This window comes from Scaptodrosophila lebanonensis, unplaced genomic scaffold (genome assembly GCF_003285725.1).
Source record: "Scaptodrosophila lebanonensis strain 11010-0011.00,11010-0021.00 unplaced genomic scaffold, SlebRS2 tig00000001-arrow-pilon, whole genome shotgun sequence".
Taxonomy (NCBI): Eukaryota; Metazoa; Arthropoda; class Insecta; order Diptera; family Drosophilidae; genus Scaptodrosophila; species Scaptodrosophila lebanonensis.
Genome location: NW_022060529.1, coordinates 7,301,279 through 7,314,830, shown reverse-complemented (window position 1 = coordinate 7,314,830; position 13,552 = coordinate 7,301,279). Strand labels below are relative to the sequence as shown.

The window sequence follows — 13,552 nt, the reverse complement described above, 5'->3', positions numbered from 1 at the left end:
TTTCAAAAAAAAAGACCCGCACCTTTGTATTTAACATTAAAAACTAAAAACTTCTGATGATATTTCTATAATTTCTAGTAAACTACCAATTGAAAATTACAATGAAATGAATTATTTGGAACAAAAACTAAATAATATAGTTAGGGTATAACGACAAAATTTTAATTTAACGAAGAATTGTCTTTTTGAAAATAATGCATAATTATTAAGTAAGATACATAGTTGAGGCACTTTACAAGTATATTCCAATACATAGAATTGCTAATATTTACAAATCTAAAGGCCTCTGTTAAAAGGACTTCTAAATACTTGTGGATTTTGAAAGAGAAGTGAATGGATTGGAATATTGAAGGCAGGCAGTGGGGCTAAACGATTTTTCAATAATTCAATTATGCCTTTAATTTTTCAAGCCGTACCAAAACTTCAAAGGCATAAACTGGCGTTCGACAACGGCAAACCCACAAACGGCAACACCCCCTTCAACAGTGTGTGGGAACCTGGGGCGGAGGGCAATGAAAGCACGAGGGAAATAAAAGCAAAACGAAAAAAAATAGCGGCAACATGCCACACGCCACATGAAACTGTGCCGGCCGCTTACCCCAAACACACACACACACACACACATAGTGGAGCATGTAGACAGGCTCCACACACACACACACACACACACACACACACACACACTCACAATCAAAAGTATGCCCATGCGATTATGGCATGAGACTGTAGCATGAACATGAAAAATCGATAGAGAAATGGGATTTAAGGGTGCTGCAGGCACAGACACACACACACACACACACACACCATCACAAACAACATACATTTACTAGACTGGGTGTCATAATGGGCCAAAGCAACGGCAACTGTCTGTCGTTGCATGCCCGCCCCCCGCCACCACCACCGTTGAAAGGCGCGCCTGCAAGTTTAAAAGAAAAGCGGCATGGAGCTGCCAACATGAAAATGCAGTTCACGAAACGGCACGACACCGCATAAATCTCAAAGCGACGTCTATGTGTGTGCGTATGTGTGTGTGTGTGTGTGTATGTACTGATGGGGGGGGGGGGGGGGGGAAGTCATTGATAGCGGCATGTGGGTGGGTGGCCGACCGCTGTGCGTGTGTGTGTATGTGTGTGTTAGTGCGCATGTTAAACACAGAAGAAAGTTCTATGACCCAAAGCTCAAACACTTTGTTGTTTAGTTACACTCGAAAAAAAGAAGATATTTAGCTCTACAAATTAGCTACAATTCAATAAAAATTTACTGAAAGTCGCAGGCAAAGAAATCTGTCCTCCACTTGAGCTAAAGCTGATTTTTAACTAAAGATGGGCTTAAAGAAAAAAATTAAGAAAGGAATTCTTAAAAATTAAGAGCTTGCTAAGCAATGCAGTTGGTTTTAACTCTCTGATAATAATAATAATAATTCCAAATAAATTAGTTAACTGTTTTCAAACGAGTTTTCATTTCTTCCATGCAATTTAAATGACTTTCAGTGGGGTCGTAAAGGGTTAAATAATCTGTAACACTCGTTTATTTTCTATTAACTTAAAAAAAAATAATATATATATAATATAATATATATAATAAATAAATTCTTGAAAATTGAGAGCTCTGCTGAGCAATAAAGATGGTATAATCTCTCTGATAATAATTCCAATTAGATAAGTTAACTGTTTTCAAATGAGTTTTCTTCTTTTCTTTTTTGACTCAGTTTGAATGGCTTGCTGTGGGGTCGTAAAGGGTTCAAAATGTGTAACACTTGGGAATAACATTTCTCTGTGTATTGTTTTCTATGCGTGTGCGAAGGAAGCAGAGAACGCATGCCGGCAACCAATGAATATAAAACATTTTTACTTTTGCCCAAGCCCAACTAACAACAACAACAAGAACTAGCATGCAGCTAAAGCTTACTCGTAACTACAAGCAGAGTGTATTGGTGGGGGGAGGGGTTGTTGGATATGTCTGGGGGTCTAAGAGTCTGAAGTCTGGGGACCGGGGGCCGGGCACCGCGGACTGGAAGCAAGCCTGGGGGTGGGTTATGGCTTTTAGGCATGCGGAAGCCAACGAAACTAAACAGAGTTCAGACACACGAATACGTCACCAAACAAAGTTGCTGTTGTTGTTGCTGTTGTTATTGCTGTTGTCGTCACCAAAGCGACAACAACAACAACAAAAATTGTGCCAGCAACAAAAGCAACAACAACAATAACAGCAGCAACAGCAACAAACAACTAGGCAACAACGGCATTTTGTTAGTGTGGAAATTTACATAAAGACAGGCACGAAATGCTAGCGCAGAACATAACGGAACATTGGGGAAAGCAGCCAGAGCCGACCAAACGAACCTATGTATGTGCGAACGAATGAGTAAAAGAGAGCGAGTGAACAGCAGCTATAAGCGAGTGATAGGGCTGGCAGGCAGGCGGGCAGGTAATCATGGTGTGAGTGCCTGGGGGGAGGGGTGGGCGAAGGGCGACAAGGGGCACAAATAAAGTAAAATATAGTGAAAAGAAAATGAAAATGAATAACCCAACTGAAATGAAAAATTCTCTCATTGTGCGCGACGCAGACGCTAACATCGCTGCTGCCGTCGCTGGCGACGTCGCTGTCGCTGCTGCAGATGACGCAGCCCGAGCGCCAACGAACTTACTAACGGTACTAAAGCTAACGAGCGCCGGTCAAGCCAAAGGGGGAGTGGCATTACAGTTACACCAACAGCAACAACAACAAAGGCGCTGACGCAGACGCTGACGACAAAGTTACAAACACACCGACACACACACACACACACAAACACAAAAAACACATACGAACATATCGTCGTCGTACGTTGACGCCGAAAAAGACCAATGACCTATGCTAGAGCTGCCTAGCTAGGCTTTTTTCCGCTGTCGTGTTTGTTGAAGGGCTATAGGGCCGAGAGGGGGGCTGCGGAGGGGCGCAGACATACTGAGAGTGTACTTAGCAATGTTGTTCTACTAACGGTAATGCAAACAGTTTGGGAAAATAAAAGCGTGCGAGGCAAGAAAAGTTACAAATGTGCGCTACGCGCTTCCATTCTGAGCGTTTCTTTCGTTCGTTTATTGTTGTTGTTGATGTTGTTATTGTTGTAATTACGGGTACAGTGCAGATTCGTTTCAAAAAAGATGAAGTTTAGGCGATAGGCGATTCATAGAAATACCTTTTTTTTATTGTTTTAAAAGTAACTCAGTGGGCGCGTTTCTATTCAAAGTAAATATAATAAAAGGGTTGTTAATTAAAGACTGAATACCCTATTCTTAATATATTTGCTGAATTAGGACTAAAGCAAACAAAGTTAAAAATATTTTAATGACAACTGTGCATTATGTATATTAACAAGTGTCTACTGTAATTAGAACCAACATTAATTCAAATGAATATGTTAGTTTTAATTTAAAGTCGAATTTAAAAACTTGTACAACATTTAGATAATCACTGATTCCCAATGACTGTTCTGCTTAAATTGTTGTTGCTGTGTTGTTAATGTTATTATTGTTGCCAGGGGCTTTTACTGTGCGACCAAGCGACCGACATACTGAACTCCACTGAACTGAGATGAACCGAACCGAACTGAGCTGAACTGGCGGTTTGTCCGATTGACGGTCTGCTTGACTGACTGAATGACTAACTGACTGTCTGACAGTCACTGCTATAGGGTTGGGGGTGGCTGTGTACTTTGTATCCGTGTGTGCGTTTGTGTGGGAGCGCCACGCTCTGACAGCAACTCAACGAGCTGAGGCCTGAAAGCATAAGAATTCTTCTTGGCGTGCAGTTGCTTTGAAAAAAGAAATAACTGCTTAGCAATAATGGCAACAGCCACAGCAACTACAACAACAACAATAGCTGATAATCATAGCTAACCACAATGGGCATCATGTTGGAAACAATGCGCTTGCCACATTATGAGAGATTATTCCAAACCTTTAACTGTCAGCTGAGAACTCATTTTTTGCTACGAGTATTTTGTTTTATCATGCGAGATGAGAGTCCTTATTTAAAATATAAATCCGTTGGCTACAAATGCTTGTGGGTGTTGTTGAGGATTGTGGGCTTGGTAGTAATGGAGTTTTCATCGAAAAGATATGCTGATGCAGTTTTCTTCTTTGCCTTTTAATACATACATATGGAAATACATAAATAATAACGAGCCTTCAAATTAAAGCAAAATTTGCAACAAAAAATATTTTATATACATAGATATCCAAAAAAAGGATAATACATTCAAACTGAAGACTGTCTCTTTCCTTAATAAAATGTCATTGGTTTAGTTTTCAAACAAGGATCTGTCACATTTCGTCGTCTAATTATTTCGTAATACGAACGAGTTTTAGTAAATATATAGTAGATCCTATGTCCTGCTCTAGTTTGAAGTATCAAATATTTAAGACATAGTATTAAACAAATATAAAGCGTATAATCCATTTGCGTTTGAGAAACATAAGGATGCTATTGATTTCAACGTATCCGATTTTGAGATCCGATTTGTTATGCATGAGTGTTTGAATAAATTGCAGATTGCAGCAGCGCCGGATATTTAATTCCGATATGAAATTTTAATTTGCTTAAATATGTATGTATTTGTACGAGCCCTCTGGGGGCAACACATGTTGTTAGTTAATTGCCACACGTTTCGGCCAGTTATCCTTTTTGGCAAAACACGCGCACACACATTTGCATAAATGCACGCTACATACACATACACAGACGCAGATGCACCTTGCATGCATGTATGCAGTTATATGGGTATGTATGTATGTAGATATGTATATATTGCACACAGGCAGATGCACAGACACGCACAATTTGTATTACACAATCCAATTTACGTGGACGGCAACAATTCCGCTTGCATTCTCAGCTGCTGCTCCAAACTTTGGAGTCTGTACGAAATTACGTCACTTCCACTTCCGTTTCGTTTAGTTTTATTCCGATGGCGCATCGAGCTCATCACCGCGGCAAAGAGACGAGCGTTGCCGTTGCTGTTGCAGTTACAGTTGCAGGCACGACTTGTATTTTATTTAATTTGTGCATTTCATTGCGTTTGTTAATATGTATCAACGAGTATGTTTGTATTTTATTTGAATTTGCTGTGTGCGTGTGTATTATATACGTATGTACATATGTATGTATGTATGTATGTATGTTTATATATTTTAAAGCTGAAACCGAAATTCGACAACTTCACAGATTCAGATTCAGATGCAGCTGCAGCTGCAAGCAATAATCCTTTAGAATTACAAATTTGCTTGCTATCTTGCAACTATTATTATAATTTAATATTATATATTTGTATGTTTGCGTTTAGTTTCTCTTTTGAGTTGCCGCGCACTCGATGGTCTTGGTGTTGCTGATGCTGACGATGTTGGCGACGCGTTGCACTGAGCCTTACTGTGGGCCAACCGGACAACCGGACAAACGACGTAGACGTAGACGTAGAGGCAGACGTTCAAAGACGCAACGCAAAATGCACGCACGCACGCATTAACACACATATACATATACACGAAATAATACACAAATAACAACAACAACAAATAATTAATAATAAAGATACAACGCGCAACGCATCGTAACCGCCGCCGCGATACGCTCAATACGAAGTGTAGCTGAAGACTGCCTCAAAATGTTATCGAGTTCGTTGTCGTCGTTGTCGACGGCGCCCCAACCGCGCCGGTGGCAGCGCAGTCAACGTCGACGTACACGTCAGCCGCAATGCGGCTCATTGTGCCACAAAAGCAACGTCGAAGAGTGTGCGCCCAAAGAGCACACACCGAGCACACAGTGCTGAGAGCAGAGCGCAGCAATGTGTGGCGCCCCTTTCCCCCCTCCACAACAAGTAACTACAAACAACAACAACAACACAAAAATAGAAGCCAAGAAGGTGGGCAATGGCGTTGGCCGCGACGCCGACAGCGCGGCCAACTGAGTGGGTATATGTGTCTCTGTGCCGATGACTTCTTCATTTTTGTCAGCATTGCGCTTTGTGCTGTTCATTCGCTATAGCAACGTCTGCCTTTCTGTGTGTTTGTGTGTGTGTATGTGTGTGAGTATGGCTGTGGCACTGGGTGTGTGTGTGTGTGTGTGTGTGAGTGCAGTGGAGCTGGTGTGGGAGCGGCCAGCGCGCGCTTTTTCATAATGGCTCTCTCGCAATCAGCTGTTGTTGTTGCGCTCTTTTGTGCGCAAGTATTTAAGAGCGCCACTCTCTTTGATGAGCTTTACTGCAACACCAAAAAGCTGCCCCATCATCGACGTTTGTGTTTTCGTCTGCATTTCCTTTTTGCCCGTTTGCTGCCGCTTCCTTTTACAAATTTCAATTAGCAGGTCAATTGCTTTTTAGGCCAAAATGTGTGCACTGCAGTTGACTTATTTGCTTTAGCCTAATTGTGACTTGCTTTAACATTCGCTTTTCTCTCTTTCTGTGTGTGGCTGCGTGTGTATGGCTGTGTCTGTCTGCTCATTTTTGTTGATGCTATCATCCTGGGCGCCTTTAATGACTCTTTTTGGCTCACATTTGCGAAAATTGTTTTTAATAGCTTGCGAATTGCGCATAAATGCATATTTTATGCGCCTCCGTCCAACATGTGCAGCCCGTGTTTCAACGCTTCTTAATGTATTTCTCAGATGAGCTGGCCAAGTAATTTTTGGCACACTTTTTATAAATTACATACAGATAATGAAAACATTGTGATTCTACAAATACATAATTGCTACTTGCATTCATATGTCTGACTGTATTTGTAATTGTTTGTATATATTATTGGATTGGATTTAATTTTTGTAATTCTTGTCTTAATCATGTTTTTTAAACGATAGCTTAGTATGTCGAGATAAATAAAAATATACGCCTAGTTAAAAAATGATTATCTAAATAAATACAAACTGACATATACTGCATTCAACATTCTAAATTGATTTGAATTCAATACAAGAAGGAAAACTTACACACCCTTTTGTCCATAATTCTACAACTGGTTTATACATATGTAAATAAATAGTCCAAATATGTTTTGAGAATTAGATTGTAGTAATAATTTGAAAAAGACAATGTCAAAATTAATACAATTTGCAGTCATTTACTCAGTAGGCAAGCATTTCCTGCTGATTGCATATGAGAGAAATAGAGCCAACCAATAATTCATTAGTAGTTTAAAAAATCCTCAGTTTCGCGCATTGGCGAAATGGTTGCAAAAATTTTTTGTGTATGCATTAAACCAATTTGTTGTTCACCTATTTATGTTAAGTTTATTGTAAAAATTTGTATCTCGGTGTATATGTTTTAAAAATGTGTTGCGAAAACGAAAATCCCCCTGACCAACAGTCAAGGTAAGCTCGAGTCAGAAACACACAAAAGCAAAACGATAATTAAAAATGTTAAATTTAGTTTACTGCAGACAAAATGCTGAGCACAAGAAAAATAATAATATTAATACAAAAAAGAGAGAGCAATTTAAAAAAAAAAATAATAAAATCAACTCGACTTTAAGTATTTCGCAATCAGTTTTCAGTTTACCAAATCAGAAAAAAAGTGAAAAAAACGCGCTTAAATTCGCAGCGCACTCGGCTGCAGTGTTATAAATTAATATTTGGCTAATTTATGGATTTTTGTTATTTTATTTAACGCCAGTCACTAAAGCTTTTTGTGTAACGCATATAATTAACTCTGCAGCGAGCCCAGAAATGTGTGGATGTCGTTGTTTGTCGAGCTGGCCGAACTTGCAACTCCGAGATGGCAGCATAAATTTTGCATAAACGATACAAACTGATGAGCATTGAAATCGAACATTATGAAACCGCGAACAAAACGAAAACAATCGCGGCGATAGATGCGCAAAAAATATGATAATGAAACACTATGGCCATCGATTGGAAAAAGAAACCCATCACCCATGTGATGATAGCGAACGAAGTTACAAGTTTTTAAAGCCAACAGCAGCAGCAGCAGCAGCAGCAGATTCATGCATGAAATGCGGCGAACTAAAATTATAATGAAGCCCACAAATACATACTTACGGACATACATTACATACAGGGTGCGTCATCTTTTATGTCGGTATGTAAACATTGAATATCTTTGAAAATAAACAACCGATTTTCAAGCATGAGATATTTTTATTTAATTTGGTTCTGTACAATTTCTTCAGACTAATTTTTCAACACTGGTCTACTCAAGTCAATCGGTTCACTAATGACAAAGTTATTCAATATTTACATAGCGACATAAAAGATGGCGCACCCTGTATATACATACTATATTTGAAATCGGAAGGCAATGTCTGGACAAATGTTTTAAACTAAAAGTGATAGTGCGCCACAGACAGTGGACAACTCTCGTAATATAGTCGGCTGAGGAGTTACGAAACGTCGGCGCTGCTTGTCGAAAATTAAAATGATCGGTCCACCAAGTCCAACGACCATGTTCAGGGTCAGATCTCGACGGCGCAACGAATGCGGCTAAGCCACAACACACTCGCAGACTTACATATCTAAAGACATACAAACATATGCTTATGTATGCACGTGTGATTATAATTATTAAGACGGACATCCCATATACTTATGCATATAGTGTTGATGACGACGACCAGGGCGCTATATTTAAACCTTTTCTATTAGTCCCCTCCTCATACATTATTTTTCGCAAACTATTATAAATATTTATGTGTAATGGGCTAATTTTGGCTTACTTAGCAAACCAGCGCGGACTACTGCTGTTGTGGCGGATCTGAGCACAGATTGTTGTTGTTGTGGACAAGCTCTGTGCGAGGCATGCCACATGATCAGCATTTGACTATTGCTGATATTACGAATTCAAGGTAAATAAGTCAAGTACATCGCGCTGTTCACCATAAATTGTGTTAAATGCTTAATAAACGAACTAGCTAATTAATTATATAAAAATATCGTTGTAGATAATCACATGTTGTCTTATATAATTGGCAAACGAGTTTTCATTTTCCCAATTTATTTTAGCTCTTCTTGATTATTAGAAAAATTGTACAACTGATTGTAATACGAGCTCACTTAAAATTTGGCCTGAAGAAGCCCATTGTATGTGGCTATATATGGATCGACTACATATGTTTAGAGTCTTCAGCTGTTATACATAAATGACAATAATATTGATTCTGTAGGGATTAATATTATATCTTTAATTAATAAAATATCTTCCTTATATGTTAAGCAATAAAGGATGAAAAATGATTGTTTCTTATAAAGAGTCGATCAGCAGTAGTTCGTATTAAATTGAGTAAACTTTTCAGCTCGCTTCTAAAGTGCTCACATTTCAAAACATAAATGTATATACATACATATGTACATATATACTTGTAGGTCTGCATGTGGCCGGCATGATTCATTTACTTTCTGCTGCTGGCGAAATCTATCAACATGGCCATGGGAGGGTTAATTGCTCTCAGCAGAGGAGTATATTTGGCTTCATTGGTCAGCTCATTGGAAGTTAATTTACATGTCCACACACTCGTCCCTGATTACTCCTCTGGAGTCTAGACCAGCCCCGAGCGTATATATGTATGTATGTACACACTTGTACGTACACGTATGTATAAGTAAATCAGTTTTAAGCTCGCTTCTCATTTCAACAGCCCTCGAGACAATGTTGCTGCCAAGACAACAACAGCAACAACAATAATAAGAACGGTAGCTGCTGGGTGTTTAGCTTCTTAGCTGCTGTCATTGCCGTTGGCACTGTTTTTGTTGTTGTTGTTGTGGTTGTGGTTGTCTGTGCTTAATTCTATTGTAATCGAGCCAAATGTCTATTCTAAGTTGACTTTAATGCGACTCGGCGCGTCTGTGTGACATACCTAGTATGTGTGTGTGTGTTCGTGTGTGTGTGCGTGTGTTGACTTCTTCATTCAGCTAACTGTATAGTTTGTAGTTGACGTTTTTACCGCTAAGGTTCGTGCTACGGTAAAAATATGAACGCTCTGGCAGAAAAAGAATTTTTTTTTTTCTTTATACACAACGCACGAACAAGTGCCAGAAAGCTAAAGCAACGGGTAAGTTGTTGTTATTGGTGTGGTTGTTGCTTCGACTGGCTGAGCAACCACTAGGTAGTATGATTGGGAGATGAGGGGCGGGGGATCGCAGCTCTGGCAGTGGCAGTGGCTCGACTCGACTCGGCTCGACTCGGCTCGGCTCATTTGTGCCGCAAGTGAGTCAAACAGCAGTAAAGCGAATATGTTGAGGCAGCAAGAATCGCAAAACTAACAGAACCTAATGATAAAGAACACCTCAAGCGGCTTATTTAGTATGTCAAAACATGTTTTTTCTCTCTTTCGTACTCCTCTACTTCGTATGTATTCATCTACTTCTTCTTCAGGCTGTTGTTGTTGCTGTATCATAGAAGTGGTTATCGTCGTTGGCGCTGCAACACCGCATCGTCTATGGAAAGTGGGACACAATGCCACAGACAACAACACCAGAGCCACAACAACAACACCAGAGAACAGAACAGAGCCACAGACGGCGTGCAGAATGAGTTAGCAAGCAGTCGGAAAGGTGAATAGCCAATAAATCGACGCTTGTAAATTGAAATTCTTCAGCATGGGGTGTGTTCCATGTTCGATGTACGACACACACACATACATACATACATGTACATACATATGTACACTACACCTGTTTACACCATGATTCTCAAAGTATCACCAACAGCAACAACAACAACAACAACAATGTGTCATGTCGTTAATTGTGGCCGACTGCCTGACCCGGTGCGTCGCGGCGCTACTTTGGCCCGACACCCAATCGTTTGCCTGATTGAGAATGCCAGCAATCAGATATTTTATATATATATATTTTAGACTCCTCAGCGTCGCTTCTCACTCCTCTGCATACATCATTGCTTGTATGAGCACACGTATTGCCAAGGAATGGAATTATGTATTTCCAAACTGAATTTGTGTAACTTAAAAACATTACTGATTGCGATTCTGAGTTAAATGTACTCGTGAATATGAATTGTTATCTTTGAAGCGAAATGTTGAAAGAGTCAATCGCAGTTCATCTTGTAGATACAACATAGTATCTTAATGAAGTAATTATAAAAAATAATAGGGTTATCGGCAATAAAATATTCACTAAACATACTGATAAAAGGATCTGTTTATCTTAAATCGTTAAATTAAAAAATATTAAAGCTTTCATATTTGAATTTTAATTTTTGAAATGATCAAAGTTTCAAGTATTTATAAAATTTAATAATTTTATAGAGTTTAAAAAAATAAAATTCCACCCTCATTTTGGGAAAGTTAAGTTCTTCTTCTTAAATAGCAATGAAATAAAATTATTGATTTTTGTAAACAATCTATATTTGTCAGAAACTTATGTAAAATATATTTTCTTCCAAAAAAGCAGTGTCTAGTCGAGACTTCTACTGCTATTTCTCTTCAAGAACGATATGATTCTTGATTTTTAATGGTGGTTTCTCTAAACCAGCAATGGAAAAATCTTAAATAAATACTAAAGACATAAAAAACAAATGAAATTCTATCCCTATTTTGGGAAAAGTTCAGCTCTTGTTGATTTTCGTAAACAATTTATATTTGTCAGAAACTTATTTAGGATGGATTTTCTTCAAAAAAATAGTCGTCAAGAAGGGTATTATTCTGGATGCCAGTTTCTCTAAACCAACCATCTGTAGTTGCAGTTTTTGTTGTTGTTGTATTTACAAAACTTCACCCCACTTGTTAGGAATTTAAAAGAAAACTGTGGTGAAAAAACCGATCTTTTGATCAGTTTTCTTATATTTCCTTAAACACTGAAGTACCAATCTATAAAATACTGACCTGTCATGGCACCCATGCTGCTGTTGCTGCTGCCACTGCCACTGGCGCTCCCACTGCCACTACCACTGCCACTACCACTTCCGCTGCTTGTACTGCTGCTGAAGGAAGAAGACTCCCGCGTCGCTGTTGCTGTTGCTGTGGTTGCAGTTGCAGTTGCAGACGTACTTGCCGTTGTGGTTGTTGCGGATATTTTCTGTGTGGGCAGCAATGCTGGCAAAGACACTGGCGTCGTGGCACGCTCGCTTCCAGCTCGGCTGGAAGCTGTTGCTGCTTTTGAGGCAGACTCACTTGTGGCGCTGGCTGGGCTTGTTGTTGTTGCTGTGGAGGTTTTGCTGCTGCTGTTGCTGCCGGTTGTGCTGCCGGTTATGGTGGCACCACTACCACTACCGGAGCTTTCGTTGCTGCTGCCAATGTGCTTGCAGACGCTGCTGATGTTGCTGATGCTGCTGAAGTTGCTGAGGCTACTGAAGCTGCTCGAGAGGGCCAGCGCTGGCGGCTCGGACATGAACTTGGGCTGCTGATGTGGCTGGGACAATGCCAGACGCTTGGGTGGTGGCTCAGCCAGCTGTTCCACAAACTCGACCTGCTCTGGCGAGTCCATGTTAGCCATTGCTGATGCTGTCGCCGCTGGTGCCATAGCAATGATGGTGGCCATGTTGCTGCTGTTGAGCTCCTCGCCTTCGCCGTCCCCCTCAGCGGCTTCGAAACAGACGTCAAGCAGTGTTGCTCCGCTGCCCGTTTGCAGACCGGCAATATCCTTCAGATCGATCCAGCTGGCGCCCAACTTGTCGCCATCGCTCAGCGGCAGACTGAGGACGCGAGTGTCGTGCTCATCGACAATGTGAAACGACTGCGTGGGCTCGAGCTTGACAATAATGGGCTGGTTGGCCAGTATTTGTGCAGGTGGCGCACTGCCCAGCAGCGTGGCCATATGCTCGTCCTCATCGACAGCCTCCAGCTCGCTGAGCTGCTGTTCGATCTGCAGGTACGTGGTGGTGGCACTCGATCCGTCCCCATCGCTTGCCTGAGCCAAACTCCGTAAGGTGGTCACTGGGGGCAGGGCAGACCCCGCTGCCAACTTCAGAACGGTGCACTTGTCGGTCTGTTGGTATTGATGTTGTTGTGGGGGGCGGACAAAGGCGAGGGTGTTGCTGCTGCCGTTGCTGTTGTTGCTGCGCACCAACGTCAGCGTGCTGTTCCCGCCACTGCTGGCAATATCTGTGAGGAAAGCAAATGGTGGGGATGTGGCCTTGTTTGAGGTGCTTCGCACAGCTGTGAGCTGTGGCTGTAACTGTGACTGCGACTGCGATTGTTGTTGTTGCAGTAGCTGCTGCTGTTGTTGTTGCTGTTGCTGCTGTTGCTGGTGGGGCCTGGTTATGCTGCCGGATGCTCCTGCTATCAGGCAGCTGGGAGCCAGCGATACTTGCGTGGGCGTTGTTGATGCCTTGGCCACAATGGTCGTTGACGCTGGCAGCGGTATTATAGATATCGAAGGCACCTTACTGCGCAGGTTTGCAACTGCTGCTGCTGTTGCAGCATCTGCATCTATGAATGTTGCTGTGGCTGTTGCTGTTGTCGTTGCTGTTGCTGTCGCTGTACAAGCAACAACTGTTGCTGCTGCTGCTGCTGCTGTTGTTGTTGTTGGCGCGCCCGCTGCCTGCGTCACAGTCGCTCTGCCAACGGGCACTGCCTGCTGTATCAGCAGGAGATCTCTTGGCCTATCC

At 41.2% G+C, this 13,552-nt stretch overlaps 1 protein-coding gene across 1 annotated transcript in view; it reads right to left on the bottom strand.

Annotated features, from left to right (window-relative positions):
• Positions 1 to 13,552, bottom strand: part of LOC115627840 (probable nuclear hormone receptor HR3) — a 39,274-nt gene extending 25,722 nt beyond the window's left edge. Inside the window, exon 1 of the mRNA XM_030523695.1 lies at positions 11,829 to 13,552. Within this exon, the coding sequence (XP_030379555.1) occupies positions 11,829 to 12,759 (931 nt within the window). The 5' untranslated portion in view covers positions 12,760 to 13,552. The remainder of the gene's footprint in view (positions 1 to 11,828) is intronic.